Source organism: Corapipo altera, unplaced genomic scaffold, assembly GCF_003945725.1.
Source record: "Corapipo altera isolate COAL_440 unplaced genomic scaffold, ASM394572v1 112, whole genome shotgun sequence".
In the NCBI taxonomy this organism is placed as follows: domain Eukaryota; kingdom Metazoa; phylum Chordata; class Aves; order Passeriformes; family Pipridae; genus Corapipo; species Corapipo altera.
This window is the reverse complement of record NW_020884899.1, coordinates 2,281,208-2,304,691: the sequence shown is the minus strand read 5'-3', so window position 1 is coordinate 2,304,691 and position 23,484 is coordinate 2,281,208. Positions and strand designations below refer to the sequence as shown.

Sequence of the window (23,484 nt, the reverse complement as noted above, 5' to 3'; positions counted from 1 at the left end):
GTGAAGAGCGCAGAGCCGCGCGCGGGTCTCGCGTGGTTTGGTTCGTGGCCGCGGGGGCGCGCCTGAGAGCGGGGTGCGCGGGGGCTGCCGGGAGCGCGCACGGACCGGGCGAGAGGCGGCGGCGGCGCTCGGTGAGTGCGGGACGGGCCGCGGGGCGCGCGCGGGGTCCGGCGGAGGAGCCTTCCCCCCGCCGGAGCGCGGCGGTGCCCGGGCGGGGCTGTCACCCTGTGCCCGCCGTGTGGCGCGGGGCGGCTGCGGGGAACGACGCGAGCGGCGTTCCGGGGGAGCCGCCCTGGCGGGAGGGGCTCGGGCTGTGGGGCCGTTGGGCCGCAGGGCCGGCTCCCTGCCCGGCCCCCTGCCCGGCCCCCTGCCCGGCCCCCTGCCCGGCCCCCTGCCCGTCCCCCGGCCCGTCCCGCCGGGGCCCCGCGGGCGCGGTCGCTCCGAACGGATCGGGAGCCGTTCCGCAGCTCGGCCGCACGCACGGGCTGTGTCCTGCCTCCCCCCGGGGAGCTCCGCTCGCCTCCCGTTTGCGAACTCGCTGCTGTTGTACGCTCCTCGTAATTAGGGGGATTTCCCTCTCGGCTGCGCCAGCACAGGCTGCAGTGAAAACCTGGGGGCAGTAATGCTTTAATCTGGGCCGTGTTTAGGTCCTGTGGCCCGCTGGGGATGGGCTCTCCTGCTGAACAGGGGTGACGGTCTTGCAAAGGCTTCACGTTTAGATAAGGTCACGGAATATCCACTTAGCAATCAATCGCAGAAGTAGAGGGCAAATAATACTGGAGGGGACCTGCTGTGTGACTGCTTTCTGTACCCTTGTGAGGAGGTGCTTTACGGTTTTAAAATAATATTCATCGAACTGTTGCTTTTTCGTGGGCTCTTGGTTCACATAAATATAATTTTTTTTGTTTTGAAGTGTATGTGCTTTTAAACTGAAGCATGTCAGGCCTCTTCCAGCCTGAATGAGTGTGTTTTCTTTGTTGCCAGTCCTTAAAAATTGTTGTCTTGAACTTTGCCTGGCGTTGGGCTGCGGGCAGGGAGGGAGCAGCTCTTCAATTCGCCTAAGAAAATGCATCTCGCTGTCTTCTCTTTCAGCCAGCCTTGTTCCATCCTCCTTGTTAGTTCCGTGTGCCTTAAGGTGATAATAAATGGGATCATTTTAATGACCTTTAGTCACGGGGCTGCTGAGGTCAGATTATCCAGTTCAGGTAACTCAGTTTTGAAATGTTACAGCTCAAAAAGGTCTTAAGAGTAATATATTCCACGAAGTAAAAGTTCCTACGTGCTTCTAGGCAGATTACAGTGCATAATTAAAGCCAGGTGAACCTTGCTGCTTATGATGTTTTTGCTGAAAAGGCCCGTTCATAAGAATTAGCATATACTTCCATTAATGCAGCTGTGTTAGCTGGAGGTGGGGCGGGGGAGGAGGAAGGAAAGCAAAATCAGTTTTGGAAAACGGGAATTTAAATTTTTGTACTTGATTCTTCCCTGGTATTTCCAAGCAGTTGTTTGACCTTGAGTTATTTTTCGGTCTCTGTGTTATTGAGAGCGTGACTGTGTGTACGGGCCGTGCTATGCAAATAAATAAGTGGAGCAGCAGCAGTTGATGATGCACTGAAGCCACTAGTGGCCACTGGCTATGACTTTTGTGGCTCTTCACTGACTGCTAAACCACGTGGAGCATCCATGTGCTCTGCTTTTTGTTGTTACAAAACCTGCCGGTGATTCTTTGCGAGGTGAGACGAGCCAGTAGCTGTGTGACACTAATGATTTTTAAGGGGTACTCCTGTACCTTAAGTGGTCTAATTGCATTCGTAACAACCGACGATGAGGGAATGTTAATTTTGAATTTTTTTTTTTTGTCAGCTTTTTACTTCTGCTTGAGGTGATGCTTCGTTTGAAAGCTTGGGGTGGTATTTAGTATGATTCCTCAGTTTTCTTAGTCCTTGAAATCACTGTATTTCTTAGGCTTTACAGAGTCAGAGCATGAAATTTAGCAAACTGAAGAAGAGAAGGTGTATGACATGTCTTAGGGTGTTGTACACTGTGTAAATACTTTACCTTTATTTTCCCTGTTCTTAAGTTGATCTGGTGACCTTTATTAGCAGTTACAGAGTTTACTTCTCTCTGTATTTCCCGTGATGGCACTTAGAACCTATCTGCAAAAAAACCACCTCTCTTAAGCACTCTTGTCTCCATTTCCCTTTATTAAATGATACTTGTGTTGGGAAAAATATCCTTATGGGATTAATTCTTTAATCTCTTAATGGAGTGGGATGAGGATCTAAACCCTTAACATTCCTGGCTGCAACATTCAAGTGCTTAGCTGACTTGTTCCAGCAGCACACACCGGGATATTCTGTTTTCTCACTTGCAGAAGTTGCTCATTGCCTCCTTTCTCCAATCTGCCTTCTAAAAAATGAAATGTCCTAGATTTCTAAGTAGTTTGCACCAGGCTGCTGGACCATGAGAACTTTGGTTTTGCTGTTTAAAATAACCTTCACTCCATACAGTAACTCATTCTTACCAAAGAAGGATGTACAGTAGAGAAATCTATCACCTTTCAGAATTCTAATAATTAGTAGGCAATATAAGAAGTAACAGAATATGGAGTTTTAAAAAGGTCTTTCCATGTTTCTTTTGGGGATTGGAGGAAGATGACTTTGTTAACTGAACTTACTGGATTATGACATCTCTCATGGTTTCCAGACCATGGTTGGTTTTTTGGGTAATCATCAGACTACAACGTTCTGGTAGATGCATTTATTGAGAAACAAGTAGCTTGAATGAAAAATCTGACAAGTCAGAAAACTTTTTATGTGTTGTGTGGGTTGCCACAGACTTAAATAATGGAGGGTTCTGGGTAAAAATATTATCAAATATCGTGTGTATGGAAGAATCCTTACTTCTAGCAAAAAGTCCTTACTGTATTTCTAAATTAGCTAATTCAGATATTGCAAAAGCATCGATGTGAAAGTGTGGAACTGCCCAAAATCCTCTGCATAAGCAAAGCCTGTTTATGACCCTGCCAGAGGTCTCCTTAATTGTTCCAGGAACCATTTCTTTCAAGACTGCATTACCTTTTGGTCTTGTCACCACAGATCAAAGTAAAAGTGAATTGTTAGAGGAAAAAAGCCCCAAGCAACCCAACAACTGAACAGAACTCGATGCATTCAGGCGCTGAGGTGCTTATGCAGAGGGTTTTGGGGAAGTGATCCTGGTCTGTAAGGATCAGAGGAGGGGCTGTACCTCTGCCTGCTGTGCTTTCTGCAAGTCATCGCTGCTGTGGGGAAATCTGCAGTTGGGTCCTGATGATTTCATCCCTGGGGCAGATACAGATCAATAGGTTCAGATCCTGTCAGCTGCTCCTCCTGCACCGGCCAAGGGTGTCCAGAATCTGCAACGTTACCGGTAGAAAAGTCCCTTAAGTAGCTGCGAAGAGGAGATTTAACATGTGGGCTGTATCCAAACAACTGTTGATCTGTCAGGAGCTTTTGTATTTACTGCATGTGCACTGAGGTAGTAATTGCAAATTTCAGATCTACAATTTGGATAACTATAAAAAAGAAAACAAACCACAACCAACCAACCTTCAGATCTTTGGTGTTTTAGGTTTACATTTAGTCATGCTGGGTTTTTTTAGCAAAAAGTTTTAATCTCTTAAATCTTTGAAGAGAAACTGCGTGAATATTGTAGATTCCTTAGAGCTTTTTCCTTTCACGTTTTACTCTTGTGAATCTTATTTCCTATGTATTTGAGTTCAGATTTTGACTGGGTCACAGAAGGCTCTCAAACTGCATTAAGCCACAGTTGCTTTGGGTGTGTCAAATACAGGAGGATAAATCAGAGAACACTCACTTTTTCCTTAAATACAGCTGGAGTGAGACGGTGTGGATCGGCATATAGAGGGAATGTGGTGTGAAAGGCAGCTGGATAATATTAGTCAGCATGATGAGTGTCATCAGGGCTCAGCTCTGACTTGTTTGAGGGGGCTGGATGTTTCTGTGTGGATGTCATGGGAAGGGAAGCTTGGAGAGCACGGAGAATTTGTTTGCTGTTAACATCTGCAAAACTCCTCCCAGATGGGGGAGAAGCGTGAAGGGCCTTGCTTGGAATGAGCTGGGAGTGAAAGCTGCATATGAGTGGGGGTTAAGAAAGGCAGAGATGGGGATTGAGGGACTTAGAAAGGGAGAACTAATGAATAATGAATAATGCAGAATTATCTGTAGAGGGTGGAAGTGTCTTTAAATATCCCTCTTTCAGCAGAGCAGTGAAGAATGTGCATTCAAGTCCTATTAATAAGCATGTAAATACTTTTTTAAATTAAGGCAGAATTAACGTTCAAAATTGTCATCTTGAAGTGGGAAAAGCTTGATTACTTTGAAGAGATTGGAGCACTTCCCTATTGCATAGGCCTGATCCCTCATAGTATTCTGATGCTGTTTAATTAAGCTCACAACTGTTATTTGTTAATTTGTGAGTCAGAAAATCTTATTTTTACCCACACTGTGCATCTATCACAAGGCAAATTTAAAAAAAAAAATGTAGGAACGTAAATCTTTTCTGAGACTGAGGAAGGAAAAATGGAAGAGATGATTTAGAAGCTCTAAATTACTAATCCCTTCAGTCCATAAAACCGTGATTATGACAAGCTTATCTAAACTGAAAATCTTCTTAAACTTTATTGTAAGGGTCACATGCATGTTTTGGGAAAAACAAATGTTTGCAGTGATTAGCAATGCTACATAGGCTTAGAAAGGGATGAATGTTGCTGGCTTAATCTCAAATATCACTGTAAAAAAAATCAGTCCATGTTAATAATTCAGCTTGATGTGAAGGGCAAGAAAACAGGAGATTGTGTAAGCTTAGCTTAAACAAAAAAACATACCTGAAAATCTGTTGACTGTGGATTGGTGTTTTCTGCAGAGAACAGGGAAAGGAGATCTTTTGCTTCCCTTTACTGTGTTAGGATTATGTCCTGTGAGTGGACTGACTCCTTGTAATGATTGGATTAAAATTTTTCATTTCTATGACTATTTACTTGCAGCTGTCCTCTAATTTATCACCGGGTTTTGTACCGATTTTTTTTAGAAAGAGCAGAGAAAAGGTAAAAAGAAAGTACATGACTTTCTACAGTGAGATGTCTTTCTAGGACTTGCTACCATGCAAAGTTTGAACTTACACGAGGGAAAATTTTCATGGAACTATGCTTTTTTTATAGTCTCTTAGTAGAATAGATGCTGAAATTTGCAGAACACCTGGATATTTTTCTGCTGAATTGTTCATCTTTCCATGTTGTACCTTGCTCACCTCTTAGCTAGGTGTACCCCATTTAATCTAGAGGAATAAAGTCATTTAAGATATTAATTTCAAAATAGATCTAATAAACTCTCCCCTTCCCTCTTCTTTTCTCAGAACTGACAAAGGGGGGGGAAACAACTGTGAAATGTAATTTAGGTATGGGATGTGGCTGGAACCTTTGAAAGACTAATGAGCAGTTATTTTGACTTCTATTACAGCAGATTGTGGTTAATATAACTAGGGCTGCCTGTATTTCTGCCTTCTGTAGGTGAACTGCAGTACATTCTTATTGACATGCTCTCCTTTCAGGTCGAACAGAGTTGTTCTGACATCTCCTGTTCGAGTTCCTCTCTTTGTGCAACAGTTCAGGGCCCGTGTTTTCAGCCGTGCTTGTAAAACTGGCTGCATGAATCAGAGCAGCTGGGTGGGATTTGGACGAGCACACTCTGGAAAAAGCATCCAGTGTGACCATCTCCTTTTGCTTATGTAAGAACAGAGTGATCACATGGGCACAGCAAAAATGTGTGCAGTTCCTTATTTGGGAATGCATTAATAACCTTCGTCCTGTTGGAGTGTGATGGCAATTAAAGCCACTGCAATGTGCCTGAGTCGCTTTTCCAAGTGGATTTAGGGGGTTTGCAGTTCTTCTCTTCATCGAGGCAGAAAAAAATATAGCTTATTTTCTACTGCAAACTATTAATTTCTGTCATTATTACAGGGAAAAACCCCCACAAGTAGAGTTAGGATAGGGACTGTGCAAACATCTCCATATATCTTCACCCTTTCCCCTCTTACATGTGACCTGTATGAATTAGTATCATGGTTATTTAGTTGTTTCTCCCAACTGTTATGTTTACTGGTAGGTTTTTAATTATGTCAGAAAGAAATCTAATGCTTTTGCAAAGAAAACATGACTTCTCTTGGTTCCTTAATTATGGAACATGACTGAAGTACTGATAAAACTGATGAGCCCGTGAGCCTTCAGTGTAAACCTGTAGAGTCTATTCATCACAAGGAAAATATTTCTATAATGTGTTATGTTCCACTGATGAATGTTCCAAACTGGCACTCTGGTTTGTGGTTTTTTTTTTAAATAGAACAAATCCAAAATGTTGATGATAGGCTGAGAACCATTGGAAGGACAGACTTCAGGTTCAGATCAGGTCCCATCTGAGTCATGCCAGTACCAGCTTCACAGATATTTTTTTTCCAGGAGCTAACCTGTGAGGACTGTCTTTATTCTACAGGTGCTGCTTTGCTGAGACAACAGGTTGTTAATTATATTATTTGGTGGAAGAAACCTCTCAGAGTTACTTTGCTGTAAGTGAAGGAATGGCAACCATGGTTAGGGTAAATGCTAATAAATTGTTGTAGGTGACAATACCCTCCCTTTTCTACAGATGAAAGGCTAGAAGAAGAGCTGTATTATGCTACTTCCACTGAAATAGTTATTAAATGAAACATTCTGCCAGTCCTAATGTTTCCTGCATGAGGAAGAACTAACTTTGTGAGGGGTACAAAAATAAACACATTTTAAATGCCCTTAAAACACCTTCTTTTGTTGGAGTTTCTTGAAGGAAACTCAGCAAGGATTGTTGTGGAAACTAGTGCTATTTTTCCATTGTCCTTTTGCTGTTAATCAGTACATAGCACTACTGTGAGGTCACAGAAGTTCTCCTACCCCAGGATTCATTTGGTGGAAGAACTGGGAGGGAGCCAGGGGCAGTTCCCAGGGTCTGAGCTGCCTGGCCTTGTGTCCAGTCTCAGCTGGCCCCGAGCAAATGTTACTGTGGATTGTGCCAGCTGGCCCTGGCCTGGGCACTGGAAAATGCTGGCCTGCAGGAAATGAAATGGCCATTCTGCCCCTGTGTTTTTAGGGAGATTTCTCCCCCTTTTGTGGGGCTGAATCCATTGACTGGGAATCTTGAATTAAGCCTCACTTTTACTGAAAACAGGAATAATGGAAACATCTTTCCAGATGTTAATAAATACTTGTTTTTAGAAGTGTGTTCATTGTAAATGCCCCTCTTTATCACTGAGGTGGGAAACAATACAGATACACTTCTCATGGTTTATTTTTCAAGGTTTGTATAATAAAATGTCTACAGGCAGACAAATAAGGGTAGGGGTCTACACATTTTTTTTAATATGTTTTTTATAGTCTGACATGCCTGCTTTGGCTTCTCTGTCGAGATACTTGCAGTGCATCTGTGCTGTGGTATTTTTTCAGTGTCCCACTGACACCATTACTGAGTTTCCAGTGTCCTTTGGCAGAGAATTTTAACACTTGTAAAACTTCTTCATTTTATTGTTTAAACTGGCTTCTGCTGGTTACACTTAGTGGTTCTGGCTTAAAATGGGTGTAGACCATGAATGGTTCAGCCTCCCCCTTTCTCCATCATTTGTAGACCTTACAGACTTCTGTGACTTCTGTGTTTTTTACAGACTGAAGAATTCAAGCCTCCCCAGTTGTTTCTCATGTGGAAATATTTATGTATCTTTGATTGTCTTGTATAGTCCTCTGAACATTTTTTAAAAGATATTATGTGTGGTATTCCGTTAATGCTGAGAAAATAGTGTAACATGGAAGCCTGTGACTGTATATAAAGCATATATATGATTAATAAATTAATCTTATGTGATGGGTTTTGATAACATATTCAGAGTCTGAGTGTGTTGGCACTTGAGAATCTGAAAGACTTGTACTGCAGCAGTATGTTTTCTTAAAACAATTACCAGAAAGGCTATAAAACTTAATACAGTCTCATAAAAAGCAACTAATCTTGGAGAGAAACTGAATATATACAAATTGTGAAGCTGTTCATCATATTAAATATCTTGTTATATAATCAGCATGGGAAGGTTGGTGGCATGGGAGTCAGAAACCTGACTAGTACAGTGTAATAAATGTGTGATTTATTTATTTAACTCTTCATTTCCAAATGGGCTGTTTCAGGAATTCCCTGAGGCTTGGAGAAATTCCTGAGTGATGGCCATCAGAGCCAAAAGCAAAAATCCAGGCTTTTTATATCTTTAACTTAAAGGGGAAACTTTGGCTACTGTGTTTTTTTTCCTCCTCTCTTTGCCCCAGACTGGAAACTTAATAGTTAAGTTGTGTAGAACTGGTCAAAATTGAACATTTTCTTGGAGGAAACGGGGCTTCAGCTTGCTTATGAACCCAGAAGATATTTCTCCTTACAACACAGTCTGCTTTTTCATATAGATGTTTGCAGAATTAAGCATGGCAACACTGAACTGCTTGGAGTTTGTAGCAGGGTGATAAATAGGTGTAGTTAATAATGGGAGGGAACCTGTGAAATGTTCTGCACGATTGGCATCGTTCCTGCTTGACCAATCAACTCGAATAAGAATCCTTTTACAGAAGCTATGTGGGTGGGAACTCAAATGGCCACCGAAAATCTAAGTCAGGAGTTGAAAAGCACTTGTGGAATGTGTATTCTTTCAGAAGAGGGAAGCCTTAATCTGTAGATGAAAATACTTTCTGTGTCGCTTTGTGTGGCCACTCTTGGGATGTTTCCTTTTGTGTTTCTAGTGCTGTCTGGTACTTGACAGTCAGTTGATGTGAAGTAGTTGCTGTTGTTCCCAGGAGGGAGCTGGTTGCCTTTTCAGCAGTGCAGTCCTCGGTGGCTGAGCCCTGAGATCGTTGCTGACTCGCAGGAGGCTGTTCGGTCCCTCCTGGGGCTGCAAAGGTAAAATGGGGAAGGTTCTTCCACGTGTGTTTGTCCTTCAGCTGTAGTGCAGGTTGTGACTTAGACAGGAATCAGGTATGAGAAAACAATTTCTTTATGTTAATGGCATTTAAGTTTGCTATGCTGTGATGGAGGATCCAGTGTGCATGTGTTAGTAGTGTCCTGTCACGTTTAAGATAGTTGTAACCATGCAGATATGAAATATATTGATTAGTTTTTCTTTCTTCTTTTTCTATTATTTTATGTATTTCTGCGTAGGTCATTATGTAAATATGGTGGGAATGATAATTTTCTGAAGAACCCAACCCTACAACTTCATAATAACAAACTATAGTAAGTTTTAAAGTGTAAATATGGTGGACATGGTCAGTTGTGCAAAGCATTTCTAACTATTGCTGTATTGTTACAAAAAGCAATAAGAAAAATAAAACTAACTTCATAAATTATTTGCTGACAGCACCTGCTGTCTTGTCATGCAGATTTTTCCAAGTAAAATAGAAGGCTGCATGAATCACAGGCTTAAAATTTCATTTTGAAGATTCAGAAGTGGTAACAGTATATCTCTGGGTGCTAGCAGTATGCCTTTTTGAGATTTAACACTTGAACTGTAAATTTGTGTAGACTCTGGAATGCATATTTAAAGTAAGGTTTTCCACCTAAGACCTTATAAACATGTCCTTTGGCCTGTTGGCATGAGCAGAACTTCGTGCATGTTCCAGTAATACTATAAACATTGTTTTGAGACAGATACTGCCAATGAAAAATAGAAAATATAGGGCTGATGTAACTTAAATATAATTATTTAATTGTACGTTTTTATCTGGCATTTCACTTTCTTTGTTGATTATTTATTTAGAGATAAAATCAGCCCCAGAATCCTTATGTAAAGTTAACTTTTTACTTCCATCACAGTTAGCAGAATTCCCACAGACAACTGAGGAAGAATTTGATAAATTTGGTAGTAACTGGCATGTGAAGTGTGTGACTAAATGAAGCTTTTCTTTCAGGACCATTGATTAGAAAGCACTGTTATGCTCTGCAGGTTTCACTTGGAGTTTTCTGTTAGCTATATAAAAATAAATAATTGCTGCTTCTGTTGTAAACTCTAAAATTTATTTCTGAATGTGATACCAGCTACTGAATAGTTCTATAGTGAAACTAATGAATTCATGAATGGGGTTTGCATGTACAAGGTCGTAGTATAAAGTGTATAAAAAGTATACACATAGCTCATAGTTAAAGATGGTGGGCAGAAGAGTCATTGTCAAAATGTTTTGTTTTTTTTTTTTTTTCTTTTTTCTTCCCTGGGAAAATGATGGATGATCTTACAGGAAACTGTGATTGTGTATGGATGTGCTTCCTTCAAACCATCGTAGACAAATATAAATTTATTCCATTCATTAATGTGGGTTTGCAAATATTATGATACTTAATTGTGAAAGCTTTTCCTGGGGAGGGATTTGGCTGCTCTGCCTTGACATTTACGTGCACATGTGTATTTATAGTTGTGATCTGTCTGGAATTTGCCTTTGTGGTTTTGTTTGCTCTTTAACTTGTTCTGTGATCTAGTCCTGTCCTTCTCAGTTTTGTTTCTGAGGTTTGATAGGTGAGGAATGGAGAAGAAATGGCTTAATTTAAAAGAAATATCGAACACTGGACTGTTAACTTTCTCATTGCATAAGAAGAGCACCATGACATTACCCTAAAGTAGCTTCTAAGAACAGGAAGACACGTCTGAGGCTGCCCAGTTTCGCAGAAAATGGTTTTCCAGAACTGACTATAAGCAAAAGCTTCAGAGATACAACTTGATACTGGAGTGGTGATGATAACGTTTTTCTGTGTGTGCTGAAATGGAATGTAGGTGTTGTATTTGAAGGCTGTGTAAACAAAGAACTGATGATACAGATGGTTGAGTCATAACTGATACATCAGTCAGAGATGTAGTAGAATTAGGAAGAAAGCTTTTGGATGGTGAAGGTTTTTATCTTAAGCGTGATTGTTTTTGAGGTGGTTTCACAGCCAGCTGGATTTGTATGTCAGAAAAGGTACTTAGCACTCATTCAGGAGCCAGCTTAATCAAGTCTTGGGTTATGGGCTCACTGATTGATAGGTTGGTAGTTCAGTGACTTGCTTCTGGGAGGCTCCAGTAAGTTCCAGGGGACAGTTCCAGGGCACAGCATTGCTGGCTGCTCCCGGCTCAGGGCAGGGCTGGGTACTGGTAACGCTGCCCAAACCACATCCCAGCACCACCCCTCCTTCCAGTTAAAGGTGAAAGTGCACAGAGAAGGGGAGCACACATCCAGTGTGCCAGTCACAACTGGGCTGCACACACTGCAGGGCCCTCAGGGACCTGGGCACGAGGTGCCAACCTCTGCAGGCAGTGACTGAAATGCAAGGGCTCTGGAAATGCCCTTACTGACAAAATGCCCTGTGGGGTTTCCAAGTTCTGCTACAAAAGAGGAGGACAGCAAGGTAGAAATGCAGAAACTTGTGAAGAACAAAATAATCCTATAAAGGAGTTCATATGTTGCACAGTAGGTAATGACCTTATCTGGGTTTTGGGAGGACACTTATTGAGGCATTTAAACAAAAAGTATTCCTGCATACTGGAAGCAAAATCTTTTCTCAATCTTAGAAGAGTTTTTCCTAGGTGTATATGGTAACAGGGAAGACAGGACTGTAGCAGTAAAACTAAATATTTACTTGTATTTTATTAAGGCTGCTTTATTTCCTGTTTACTTGTGCTTATTTGGAGGGACTGCAGTGCCAGAGGTCCTTGTTGAGGACAGTACATGAAGGCTTTTCCTTTCTTTTGATAATAATTCTGAGGAGGAATATGGGATAAAATAACAAAATGAACAGTAAAGAATTGCAAATATCAGATATTTGGAGTTCTGAAAATCTGCGATTTATTATCTTTCCTTGAAAGTGCTCTAAAGAGAGAAGATTGGAAGATGTAAAAACTTACCACATGTAGCAGATGGATTTCACTGTCTGAAGTAGTGCTGGTATGATCAGATGTACCCAATTTGTAATTAGCATCATTACTAGATGTCCATCTTGTGCACACTAGTCTTTAACAATAATTGACATTAAAAAAAAGTTTTCCCTACTTCTAAGAGAGTCGTATCTCTCCGTTACAAATTGTTTAAAGAACTCAATAAGCATGTGAGAGGAACTGCAGCCTACATGTATTTCCAAAAGATCTCTGCTTGTAGGTTAAAAGGAAGGTCTCCATATGGAGAAAAGGAAGGAATATGCTTTCTGGAAGGAGATGTTTCATTTACCCATCGACTCTTAGAAGATATGAGATTCCAGGCTGTAAATTCATTCTGACATGAAGATCTCGTGCAGGGCAGGAAGTAGAAGTAATGTAGTCATTGCTGTACATCCCACTCAGAATCTTAAGTAATTTAGTTTTTAGGGAATATCTTACATAATTAGGGTATAACTCAGCACTTGGGCCAGAATAGCATGTCCCCCTCTGTAGGGAGAGAAAGGATGCCTGAACACTTAGTCACTGTGATTGTCAGCAAACAGTCCCTGTGTAACTTTCTTACAGAATTTGTTCCGTAAGGATTGAAAATTAAGGTGAAGAAACTTTTGATTTAAGGAGAAATCCTCATTATTGTGAATTTTAATGTAGCCTGTGAAATTAAATAATACGTTTTACAAAAGAGGGGGAGAGGATGGGTCAGTAAACCCTGCTTATTGCACTGCTTGAATATTCTTTTGATACTTAAAAGGAGACATATGTGTTTAATGTAATATTGTCAAAAGGTTAAAACTGCCCAGTAAAACATACAAGTGCAGTAGCTCCTGAGGGAGTTGTGCTGTGCTTCACATGGAATCTGCTGAAGTCCTGTTGTAATTCCAGCTGTTGACCTGTTGCTTTCAGAACTCCACAGCAGAGAAAATTTTGAATTCAGCATGTGGGTTTCGCAGACTTTGTCTGAAATACTAACTGTAAATTAACTAAAGTAGCACTTTCAAAATAAAGATGAGAAGGGTGATTTAGAGCTTTATTCCATGTGGAACTCAGCAACAGCTTCCTCCTTCAGCTGTAAAGATAATTGATTCTGTAACCTTGTGGCTCCCAATGTGCCAAAAATGCAAGTAAGTCCTGAGAGATTTGGTGGCAAGGGGAGCTGATTCCTACTTTCAATACCCTTTGGCCTCTGTTACATTTGAAATAATATCTACATATATGCAAAAGTTCTTGCTTTCTCAAATACTCTGGTGAAATCTTGGCTTTATTCAGTCTTCATCTTTTCTACCCCTATTCCAAAGGGGAATGTAAGAAGCCCCCAATAAATAATTAAGCAAATCCTGGATAGGCTGGAGAGAATCTGCTAAATTCTATTACAGACATTGGGAAACAACAGATACCATGTGAGGATTAGGGGGAATGACACAAGTTTAAAAAGAGAAAGAAAAGATACAGATCTTTTTCTAGGAATCTCTGGTTAAGGAGATATTTTCTGTCTCTTCTGATCTGCCCCTTTTAAGTTAGAGCAGGTTCAAGAAAACAACTTCACATATAATGTTCCCTGAGTCAGAGGATTAATGGGGTTTTATTGTTAGGAGGAAGGCAGTTCAGTTTAGTTGGCTTCATAGTAATAACTTCATAATTGAGCCTAAAAATGTCTTCATATGAGTAACTTCTAGATATGACCAAAGCTGGTGTGTTTTAATGCTTTGTTCCAGGAGGGAGTAATTTTTCAAGCTGTATTAATCAATCTTGAAGTTTATTCCCCTGCTGATAAGTGGGGATAGTTTCTTAACCTATAGCTTTTAGCAGAGATACAAAAGAAATCTTGCAGGCTAAAACTTTATAGCATTTTCCCTACAGAGCATGACAAATACTGAAGTAGTAAAATTTGCACTGGATGTTGTAAAACAAATGCATAAGAACCAGATGTTTTTCTGTTACTGACTTCTCATCAGAGGGAAGGTATTTGCTTGATGTATTGCTGTATTTGTTTAATAATCTCGATGTTTCCTCTTCTCTAGAAGGTGGCTGTGACGAGAGTTACAGTTTTGGTCTGTTTAATTTAGTGGTTCGAGTTGTGGTAAACAAAGTGGTATTTTTTTGCTCGGATTCATTCTTTCTGTTTAATAGTGCGTGACTGCAGTCAGCTGGGGGGGGGAGGAGGGCAGCTCGATTTTATTGTTAAAGAAACGAAGTTTGTAGTCGATTTGGGTGTAAAATACTTGCTAGCCTTTGCTGGCAAGGGTACAAATGCCCGTTGATATATTTGGAAGGCGGTTCTGTGCAGCTGTCTCTATAGAAACAGTGAAGTAAAACGCTATAATTACTTCCTCTGGGCCGCTGCAGTTCTCTCTCTCTCTCTGGGGGCCGCTCAGTGTTTGGGGCTGGACGCTGTTGGTGCAAGGCCCTGTCGTGTCACTGTGATTTAACCTTTACACTTTGGAGGTTTGGGGAGGCAGAAAATAGCAGCGAGCGCTGGGGGTGCGCGCGCAGGAGCTGGAGCTGGGCCAGCGGGGAAGTGACGTCCGCCATTATTTGTGGTTCTAGAAAGAGCTGAGATGTGTCGTGGGCATGGGAGGACCCTGAGGAGAGGGCTGTGCCTGCCGGGTGTCATCATTTATAAATGAGCCCGGGGGAGGGAAGGAGGGACGGGAGAAGCTGCCCAGCGTTTCTAGATGGATCGGAGAGTTGGCTGATTTACGGCGGTGCCGTTTGTTTGGATTCCGGATTTGATTTGTGTTTTTCCTCCTCTAGCATCTCCACCTCGCTGAGACACTGGACACTCTTTTATAGCGAGGAAAATCTGAACTCCTCCGACACTCAGGATGGGGAAAGATTATTATTCTATCCTGGGAATTGAAAAAGGGGCTTCTGACGAGGATATCAAAAAGGCTTACAGGAAACAAGCGCTGAAATGGCATCCGGATAAGAACAAATCTCCCCACGCAGAAGAAAAATTCAAAGAGGTTGCAGAAGCTTATGAAGTGCTGAGTGATCCCAAAAAGAGAGACATTTATGATCAGTTTGGAGAGGAAGGTATGTATATCTCTGTATTACTCTAATCAGTTAATTTCATTATGTGGAGTGAAGCAAAACATAGAGGAAAATGCAGTATGTGTTGATTTTTAGGCAGTGTATTTGGCTCATCAGTTTTTTAAATGTAAAATGCATTGCTGGGTTTTAATGCTGATACAGTTTTACTTTCTTATTTTAATTTTTTTTTTATTTTATAAATCCCAAATACTTGATGGGCAAAAAGTTACTGAACAGAAAAAGTTTGTATCGCTCATAAATAGCTTTCTGGATCTTTTACCTTGCCAGAGCACTTTTGAGATGCAGTTCAAAAGAGATGTATTCTTTTTTTTATATTTTTGCCTGAGGGCAACCTACTTGATCAAGGCAAGGCAGTCCTTCTGAGCAGAAGCCCAGGTGTCCAGTCTGTAGTTGTCCTTGGCTTTGTGCCTGGAGAGGAAAGAATTTGGCTGATGTCACGAAATACCAGAACAATTTTTTAGCTTTAATTGTAAACAGTGATAACATGCCAAGAGAATGAGGCCTCAGAAATGTCATATTTATCCTAAAATGGTTATCTGGAGAGGATGGCTTTTTTTTATTTTTGACCAACATGACTTTCAGTCTTATGATTGAGCAAGAGAGGAAGTCATTAACGTCCCTTGCCATAAATGTATGGTATCAGAAATTCCATATGGAATAATGGCTTCCGTTGTGACAACTGTCTGCTCTTTGCTGTTCACTCAGGGCCATGTGTTTTACTGTTATACAGGAGGACACTGAAGTAATTTGTTACCATTATAAAGGAGGGCACTTTGGAGAAAGGTACAAAGTATGAATTTGTAGAGTGGTGTATCTGGAGATATCTCCTCATGCCTCAGTTACTCTCTAAACTCTCCAGTTGCATCTGAGAGTGTAATTAGTAGTTGTAAGGGAAAGGCAGAGGGTTGGGTTTTGTGGGAAGGAGGAAAGGCTGTGTTTATACAGCCAGGAACTTGATGTACCTTCAAGAACTTTTGGCCAGCTGTTCCAGGAGGTGTCCTTCTGCTGTCACAGATTGAATCCCTGCTCTACTTGTTTGACATTAACAGTGCTGTGACAGAAGGATTTACTACTTTTGATATGATCTGGTATTGAGATGGGGAAGGCATTCTGATGTCTCACTTGGATACTGTTGGTACCTGATATTTAACTTATGCATAAAAGGTCTAGAACACTGAGACAAAAAAACCCAGCAAACTTTCCTCCTTCAAATTTAAGGTTTAGGGAATCCTGCTTCATTAATGTAAGCCTTCACATTTTTGTGGCTGTGGAGGCAGGAGAGCAGCTGTAGTTCTGAGTTGGTCTAAGATTGAAAAAAAACCCAAACCACCAACCAAACAAAAAAACCCAACATTGTAAGTTTAGAAATGAAAGTCTCATAAGAAGACTTTCAGTCTTTTTATCTTAAATGTTTGAGAAATGGTCAGAGCAGAAGAGCACTACTGCGAGGAAATAAAATACTTGATTGCCTCTTTGGAAAGAGGCATTGAAGAAAATTGATTTTTAGCTGAGTTTGGAATGGGAACACAGGAAGTACAAGGGACTGTTCAGAGAGAATTCTACAGGAAGTCTTAGCAGGAAGGAACAAGATGTAGATCTCTCCTTGTGGAAGATTGAATAGATACAACAAAGCTATTGAGAACCTTGTGATTTTTTTGCACACAGACAGTGATAGTGTATACAAGATTTTTGTACCCAAGTGGATCTTAGTAAGTTCTAAGATGTTTTTATTTGTTACTGAAAATGCATTGCAGGAAAACAGAGGTAAAACTAATTAAAACTGAATTAATGGTGAACTATAGAGACTGTGCAGAAATGTTGTGGAGAGGGTGTAATTTTCCCCAGAAGTGATCTTGTGGAAGGTTGCAATGCCCTACAGACTTTGCAGAACAAGAAGAGATCAAGTCAAGCAGACCTGTCCTCTGCTAATTCATTAAAATAACTAGTTTGAATCATATGAAATAAAATTGGCAGTGTCAGAATACCTGCTCTTCTGAAGTCCTTCTAGAGCCTCAGAAACTTTGTTGCTGTTCAAGCTATTGAATTACTGTTGGTACTTCATATTCTCATGGTGAGTCCTCATGGAAAGGAGACCTTTGACTCTACTGTGAATATCTTTTTGACTCATCAGTTTTGCTGTCATTACACTCTACAGTAGGAAAGCTTACACTAATACTCATTTTGGTTTTAACTTTGCTTATTTGTCTCCTTTAGGTCTGAAAGGAGGAGCTGGAGGATCTGATGGACAGGGCGGTACCTTCCGGTACTCCTTCCATGGCGACCCACACGCTACATTTGCAGCTTTCTTTGGGGGCACAAATCCTTTTGAGATCTTCTTTGGAAGGAGGATGCCTGGTGGCAGAGACACTGAAGACATGGAGGTGGATGGTGATCCCTTTGGATCCTTCACTACCTTCAGCATGAATGGTTTTCCAAGGGAAAGGAATACAGTTGGCAGCCAGTTACGTCGTAAACAAGATCCCCCTGTGATCCATGAACTCAAAGTGTCACTGGAAGAGATCTACCACGGCTGCACGAAAAGAATGAGGATTTCACGGAAAAGGCTTAACCCAGATGGCAGAAGTGTCCGAACAGAGGACAAAATTCTTACCATCGAGATCAAAAGAGGCTGGAAAGAAGGCACCAAAATCACTTTTCCGAAAGAAGGCGATGAAACCCCCAACACAATTCCAGCTGATATTGTTTTTATCATAAAAGATAAACCTCACTCTCATTTCAAGAGAGACGGATCAAATATTATCTATCCTGTTAAGATCAGTTTAAGGGAGGTGAGTTTCTCTTTTGATGGAGCTCTAAATGTTTGAAGTTGTTACAAATACGATGGCTAAACACTGCGTGGCAGCTGTGAAGTTTTAGGATTTGGGTTCTGGGTGTCTTTTTTTTTTTTTAATTAGAATTTTACTGTTGTCAATGTGTGGCTGAAGAGCACAGTTATTCATAGAGGAAGCAATAGCTGTGTTGATAAAAATGGGGTATTATTTCCAAGATGTTTACTGTAGAGGTAGAAGTGTACAAAGGTGGAAGGGTAAGAGTACAGGTTTGATATGTCTTAAATCTTCAGACATTACCTTTCTAGCTAATGATGTATTAGACATTAACAAATCCTATATAATATGCTCCTTGCTGCTGGGTTATAATTTCTGTAGGATAAAGCAGAAATGCCTTAAGTATTTTCACTGCCAGCGAATTCAAAGTCTCCCTTTTTATGTCATCAGTTATTTCAGTGTGATTTCAAACTACACAGAGATTGATTTCATGAAGATAAATAGTTGTGAACAGGTGTAAGAGGAGCTATATATAACAACAAAAATGGTATAGCTTTTTAAAATTCCATTCCAAGTCAAAGCATACTGGCTTTCTGAAGGAAAAGTCAGAAAGGCAACTTCAGAGTTCTTAGAGTCTGGAGCCTCAACGTAATAATCATTTAAAAGATAATGTGGCTGTGTGTAATGTATTTTTTCTTTTTAATTAGTATCAGGTTAAGAAGTAAACTCTTGCTTGCATTATATGCTCTTTGTGTACATTAGGCTCCCTTCTTAAAGGATTCTGAACTAAAATAAGTGGGAACTGGGGTGAAGCACTTGCAGTAGTATGAGGGAGGGAGAACAGACTGTTGAATGTTAATGTGGGTAGTACAGTTTCTTCATAGATAAAAACCTCTTTAGACTCATTACATTGTTATGTAAATTGGACATTATCAGTGTAGACTAAGTGTGCTGAATCAAGTGAAGCTGGAGGAATCAAAATCTTATTATCAGAGATCCTAGTACTGAAAACAAACTGTTGGATTAAGCAGGAAGTCTAATGTTTTAATTTTGGTGCACTAAAATAATAGTTTTTCTTTGAGTATCACAAATATTCACTGAACACAGCTCTGAAATTGGATATGCTATTGCTTATAGACACTCAGATGTCTGTCTGCAATTTGATACAGGTTGGTAGTGTATTAGAATAAACCCCTGTGCAATATAAACACACAAAAAATGAAATGGGATTCTAAATTTCCAGTGGCAACTTAGAAGACTGACATCGCTAGAGAAGTATGAGTGAGGATTTCCACTCTGCTGAGCTCCCTTATTATTTGATGAAATCTTTGAAGGACATTTAAGCTCAATTACCCTCCAGTGGCCATTGTGTGAGATTTGTAAATTCAGTGATTGAAACCTTCTCTTTTTAAAAGAGGAACACTATGTTTGAATGTTGACATCTCAGTAGTGCACACTAGAAACTGTTTAGGATTGTAGTCACTTCTAAATAATCTAAATTCATTTGTAGGTACAAAAGAAGTTGTGACCAATTTGTTTTTCTCCTGTTATGATCTTTTTTAGGCATTGTGTGGCAGCTCTTTCAACGTGCCAACCATAGAAGGAAGAACCATACCCATGACAGTAAACGAAGTGGTAAAGCCTGGGATGAGAAGAAGAATTATAGGATATGGTTTGCCACTTCCCAAAAATCCTGACCAACGTGGAGACTTAATTATAGAGTTTGAAGTAATTTTCCCAGATAACATTTCTCCAGCATCAAAAGAAGTACTTAGGCGAAATCTTCCAGTTTCATAAAATGGAAGACTGTGTGTGTCAACAGATTAAAATAGGACACTGGAAATGCAGAAGACTGGCAAGTCTGTGCTTTAAAAGTGCAATCTGTAACAACTAGTGGAATCTTTGTTTCTTTTTGTTTTGTGGGATGGGTGGGGGGGAATACTGTAATGCTGCATGAGAAGAAAAGGGTTCGAGTACAAGTCATACAGGTGAATTCTGCAGTAAAATTTACAGGGAAAACCACTCATTTTGTTTTAATCTTCCTAATCAACAAAATTTATTCATTATTTTGCTTAATATAAAATGCAGTAATTTTTTACAAAGCCAGTGCATATTTCTGATACAGTACTTGAGCCTCCAAGTACTTTATTTCTTATATCCTTACCCTATCTGTAACATTACACATTTATATACAAAAGTTGGAGATAGTAGTAGAAATACACAAATATATAAACATTTAAAAGAGCAAAACATGAAAGAGATCATATTTTAGTATGTTGCCTTCCACTGCACCAAGCATAGGCTGGAAAAATCAGGTTGGACTCTTGAACCTCCCCCAGTGCAATGAAAGCCTTCTCTTTATTGCCCCAGGAATGTCAGGACTGCATTGTGAGTCTAGCAAAGGGCAAATGGCTTAAGGGCCAGAGGAGCCATTTGCTGTGGGACAGTTCCTCAGCCTTCAGGCAGCACAGCAAGAAGGGATTCCACAAGTAACAAGTGCTGTCAGATGGGGCAGGGGAGCTGGTGACAACATGGAGAAGGCTGAGTTACTCAGTGCCTTCTTTGCGCCAGTCTCTACCAGTAAAACAAGCAGTGAGGAATTCCAGGTCCCTGAGACCAGAGGGGAAGTGTGGAAGCTTGGCAGTGGAGGACCAGGTTAGGGTGCACTTGAACTGGAAGGCTGTGAGTCTGACAGGTTGCCCCCAAGCGTTGAGGGAGCTGGCTAATGCCACTGCAAGGCCAGTCTTACTGGTCATGGAGATTGAGAGATGTTCCAGTAGACTGGAAAAGAGAAAATAGCACTTCTCAAGAGGAACAAGAAGGAAGTTAGTCAGCTTCACCTCAAGCCATGGTAAAGTGATGGAAAAAAATCCCCCTGGAATGCATTTCCAGAAGGTGATCAGGAATATTCAGCATCAAATACAGTCGGGAAATCTTGCTTGACCAATCTCATTGCCATCTCCAGTGAGCTTTGGGGATGTCAGGAGAGCAGTCCACGTTGTTTGCCTTTTACATCTGCAGGCAGACTGATAAAGTACGGGTTAGATGAAGTGGAAAGTGAGGTGGATTTAAAAGCTGGCCAAATGAGTGGGCACAGGGGCTTGTAATCCATGGCACAAAGTCGAGAGGAAGGCAAATCAGTCCTGGTGTACCCTATGGCTCAGTACTGGGGCCAGTACTGTTCAGCATCATTAATCACCTGAATGATGGGATGGAGTTTCCAAACCATATAAAACGTGGGAGGAGTGGCTGATGTACTGCCTTTCAAAGGGACCTCAACAGGCTGGAGAACTGGACAGAGGATTCTCACAAAGTTCAGCAAAGGGGGATGCAAAGTCTTGCTCCCTGAGGAGCAGCTGACCAACAAACTCAGCAGACTGACTGTGAGCCAGCAGTGCAGCCTTGTGGCAAAAAAGGCCAAAGCTTTGCTAGCAGATGGAGGGAGATGATCTCTGTCAGCCCTGAGGAGGATACAGCTCGAGTACTGGACTACCCAGTCCTTGGAAGATACAAATTTAGTGGAGTGGCTCTAGCACAGAACCGTGTATGAGAGGCTGAGAGAGCTGGAGCTCTTCAGCCTGGGGGAGACTTGGTACCTGATGTGAGGGAATGAAGATGGAGGAGCCAGGCTCTTCTCAGTAGCTCTCAGTGACAGGACTAAAGGGACACCAGTTAATACACAAGGGATTCCATCTGAACACAAGGAAGCACCTTTCTACTGAGAGGATGGTCAGACACTGGAATGGGTTGCCCAGAGAGGTTGAGGAGTTGCCATCCCTGGAGATGCTCATAACCTGAGCAGACATGGTCCTGGGCAGCTGCTCCAGCTGACCATGCACGAGCTGGGGCATTGGACTACGTCATGTCAAGAGGTTTCTTGCCTCCTAAATCATTCTGTGAACTTGGACTTGGCACTTTTCACTAGACAGTGCTCTGAGCCATGTTCTGCAAAGGAGGTTTGGCCCAAAGCTGGGGGATACTCGTGACAAAGGCCTGGGGAGCAGGTCTGTGCTGGAGTGGAAAGCTGCACAAAGGACCCTCTAAGAGCATTTGGCTTGGGCAGGTGTTCAAAGATCACGGTGATCTCAAGCATTCATTATTTTCAGAGGCCAAATTTTACTCCCTTGAAGAAGAAGGAAGAGCCCAGGTCCTAAGGAGAGTTTGCTTAAAACACAAAGTGGGATAGGGGTTGCCCATAAACTTTCATATGCTTGAACTGAGTCTTTTTTGAATACAAAATGAGTTAGTTGTCTTTATAGTTTAAAAGATGCATAGAGAGATGGAGAGCCCTCTGTAATAGTCTAGTTTTATAATACAGTAATAGGGCTGGTTCCCTTGATTGTGGCATGATATTGGTGAAAGAAATGCCTTGTGGGCATGCTTTATTACTTGAGTTTAAAACCATAATACAGTGCTTTAACAATACTTTCAAAGGGTGTTTTTTTTTGTTGTTGTTTTTTTCATAAGAAAATATGTAAGATTTGCTGTCAGCCTTTTGCCTGTGGAAATTTAGAAGTTACCTGCTCTCTTAGGTAGCTTAAGAAATAGCAGTGTTACATATGTGATTCTCTGTGGGAAAGTAGATCATATGGAAGTTGGGGTTTAATTTACAATAACTGCTTGTTGAGCACAAGAAGAATCCCATTTCTGTTACTCAAAGGAATAGAATTTCTGGGAGATATTGTTCAAATCAATTTTTCGACTGCAGATCTCTCCATGTCGTACCAGTTAGTTGTAGTTCTAAATCCTACAGGGAGGAAACAATTGCTGGAGCAGTATCACGAAAAAAAAAAATAATTAAAAATTGCTGCTTAGTGCTTCTGCATATTGTTAACACTATATATTGTTTGTTCAAAAAATTTCCATTTCAGTATGTTCCGTATTGCATTTCTTATGTGGTTTTTAAGTAAAAAATGTAAAGTTGGTTTTTAACATTTTCTTATATTTTGTTATGATGGTAAATGCTACAAGCTACACGACTTCAAAAGCATATCATCCTAAAATACCTGTTTGTCAGTCTAAAAGCTAATAGAACTGAGCATTTTGTAATCCAGGATCTTGTAATGATAGTCCAACTTGTAAAAAAAAAAAACCCAGTTACAGCAACTAGGACTATTTTTTGTAACTATCTTCAGGCAAGAGGAGTAGTGTTAAATTGAAGAATTGCAGTATCTTGTGTATTTAGAGGTGTATATAGATTATATATATATATGTATAGCAAACTAAACTTTTCCAACTGTTTTCAAGCTCAAAATATAAAACTTGTAGGACTGGTATGAAATAAATGCTTGTATTTCTTTTCTTATGGAGAGTTAACAAAGTATATGTTTCAGAAAACAGCATGTAGAATTACTTCAAAATATGAGAGGAAGCATTAATATCTTATCTAATCCAGGATTCACAAAAAATAATATTTTTCTAATCAAAAATGTGCTTAAAAGCTATGTTTTAAAACCCACTTGATTATTTAATAAAGGCTACTTGGGAGAAGGAAGCAAATACTCAGTCACCTACTATATTTGTAACTACTGAAATACATGGAAATAAAATGGTGATTCATGAAGTTGGGATGAGGAGGATTTTTGGTCTCCTGAAGGCTGCTTAGGTGCCATTGAAAGTAAAAGTCGTTTAGTTGCTTTGAAGT

At 40.7% G+C, this 23,484-nt stretch overlaps 1 protein-coding gene across 7 annotated transcripts; it reads left to right on the top strand.

The window, feature by feature from the left end:
• Positions 1-7: 7 nt before the first annotated feature.
• DNAJB4 (DnaJ heat shock protein family (Hsp40) member B4) lies at positions 8-23,403 on the top strand. Of its 7 annotated transcripts, XM_027649152.1 has the most exons (6): positions 9-131; positions 1,093-1,205; positions 8,852-9,008; positions 14,755-15,036; positions 17,269-17,843; positions 19,404-23,403. In XM_027649152.1, the coding sequence occupies exons 4-6, from the start codon at positions 14,826-14,828 to the stop codon at positions 19,635-19,637; spliced, it is 1,020 nt and encodes a 339-aa protein (XP_027504953.1). In that variant the 5' UTR covers positions 9-131; positions 1,093-1,205; positions 8,852-9,008; positions 14,755-14,825; the 3' UTR covers positions 19,638-23,403. The 7 variants fall into 7 exon arrangements, with proteins under 7 accessions (XP_027504954.1, XP_027504953.1, XP_027504952.1 ...); XM_027649151.1 differs by lacking the exon at positions 8,852-9,008; XM_027649154.1 differs by lacking the exons at positions 9-131; positions 8,852-9,008 and adding an exon at positions 530-546.
• The last annotated feature ends 81 nt before the right edge of the window (positions 23,404-23,484 follow it).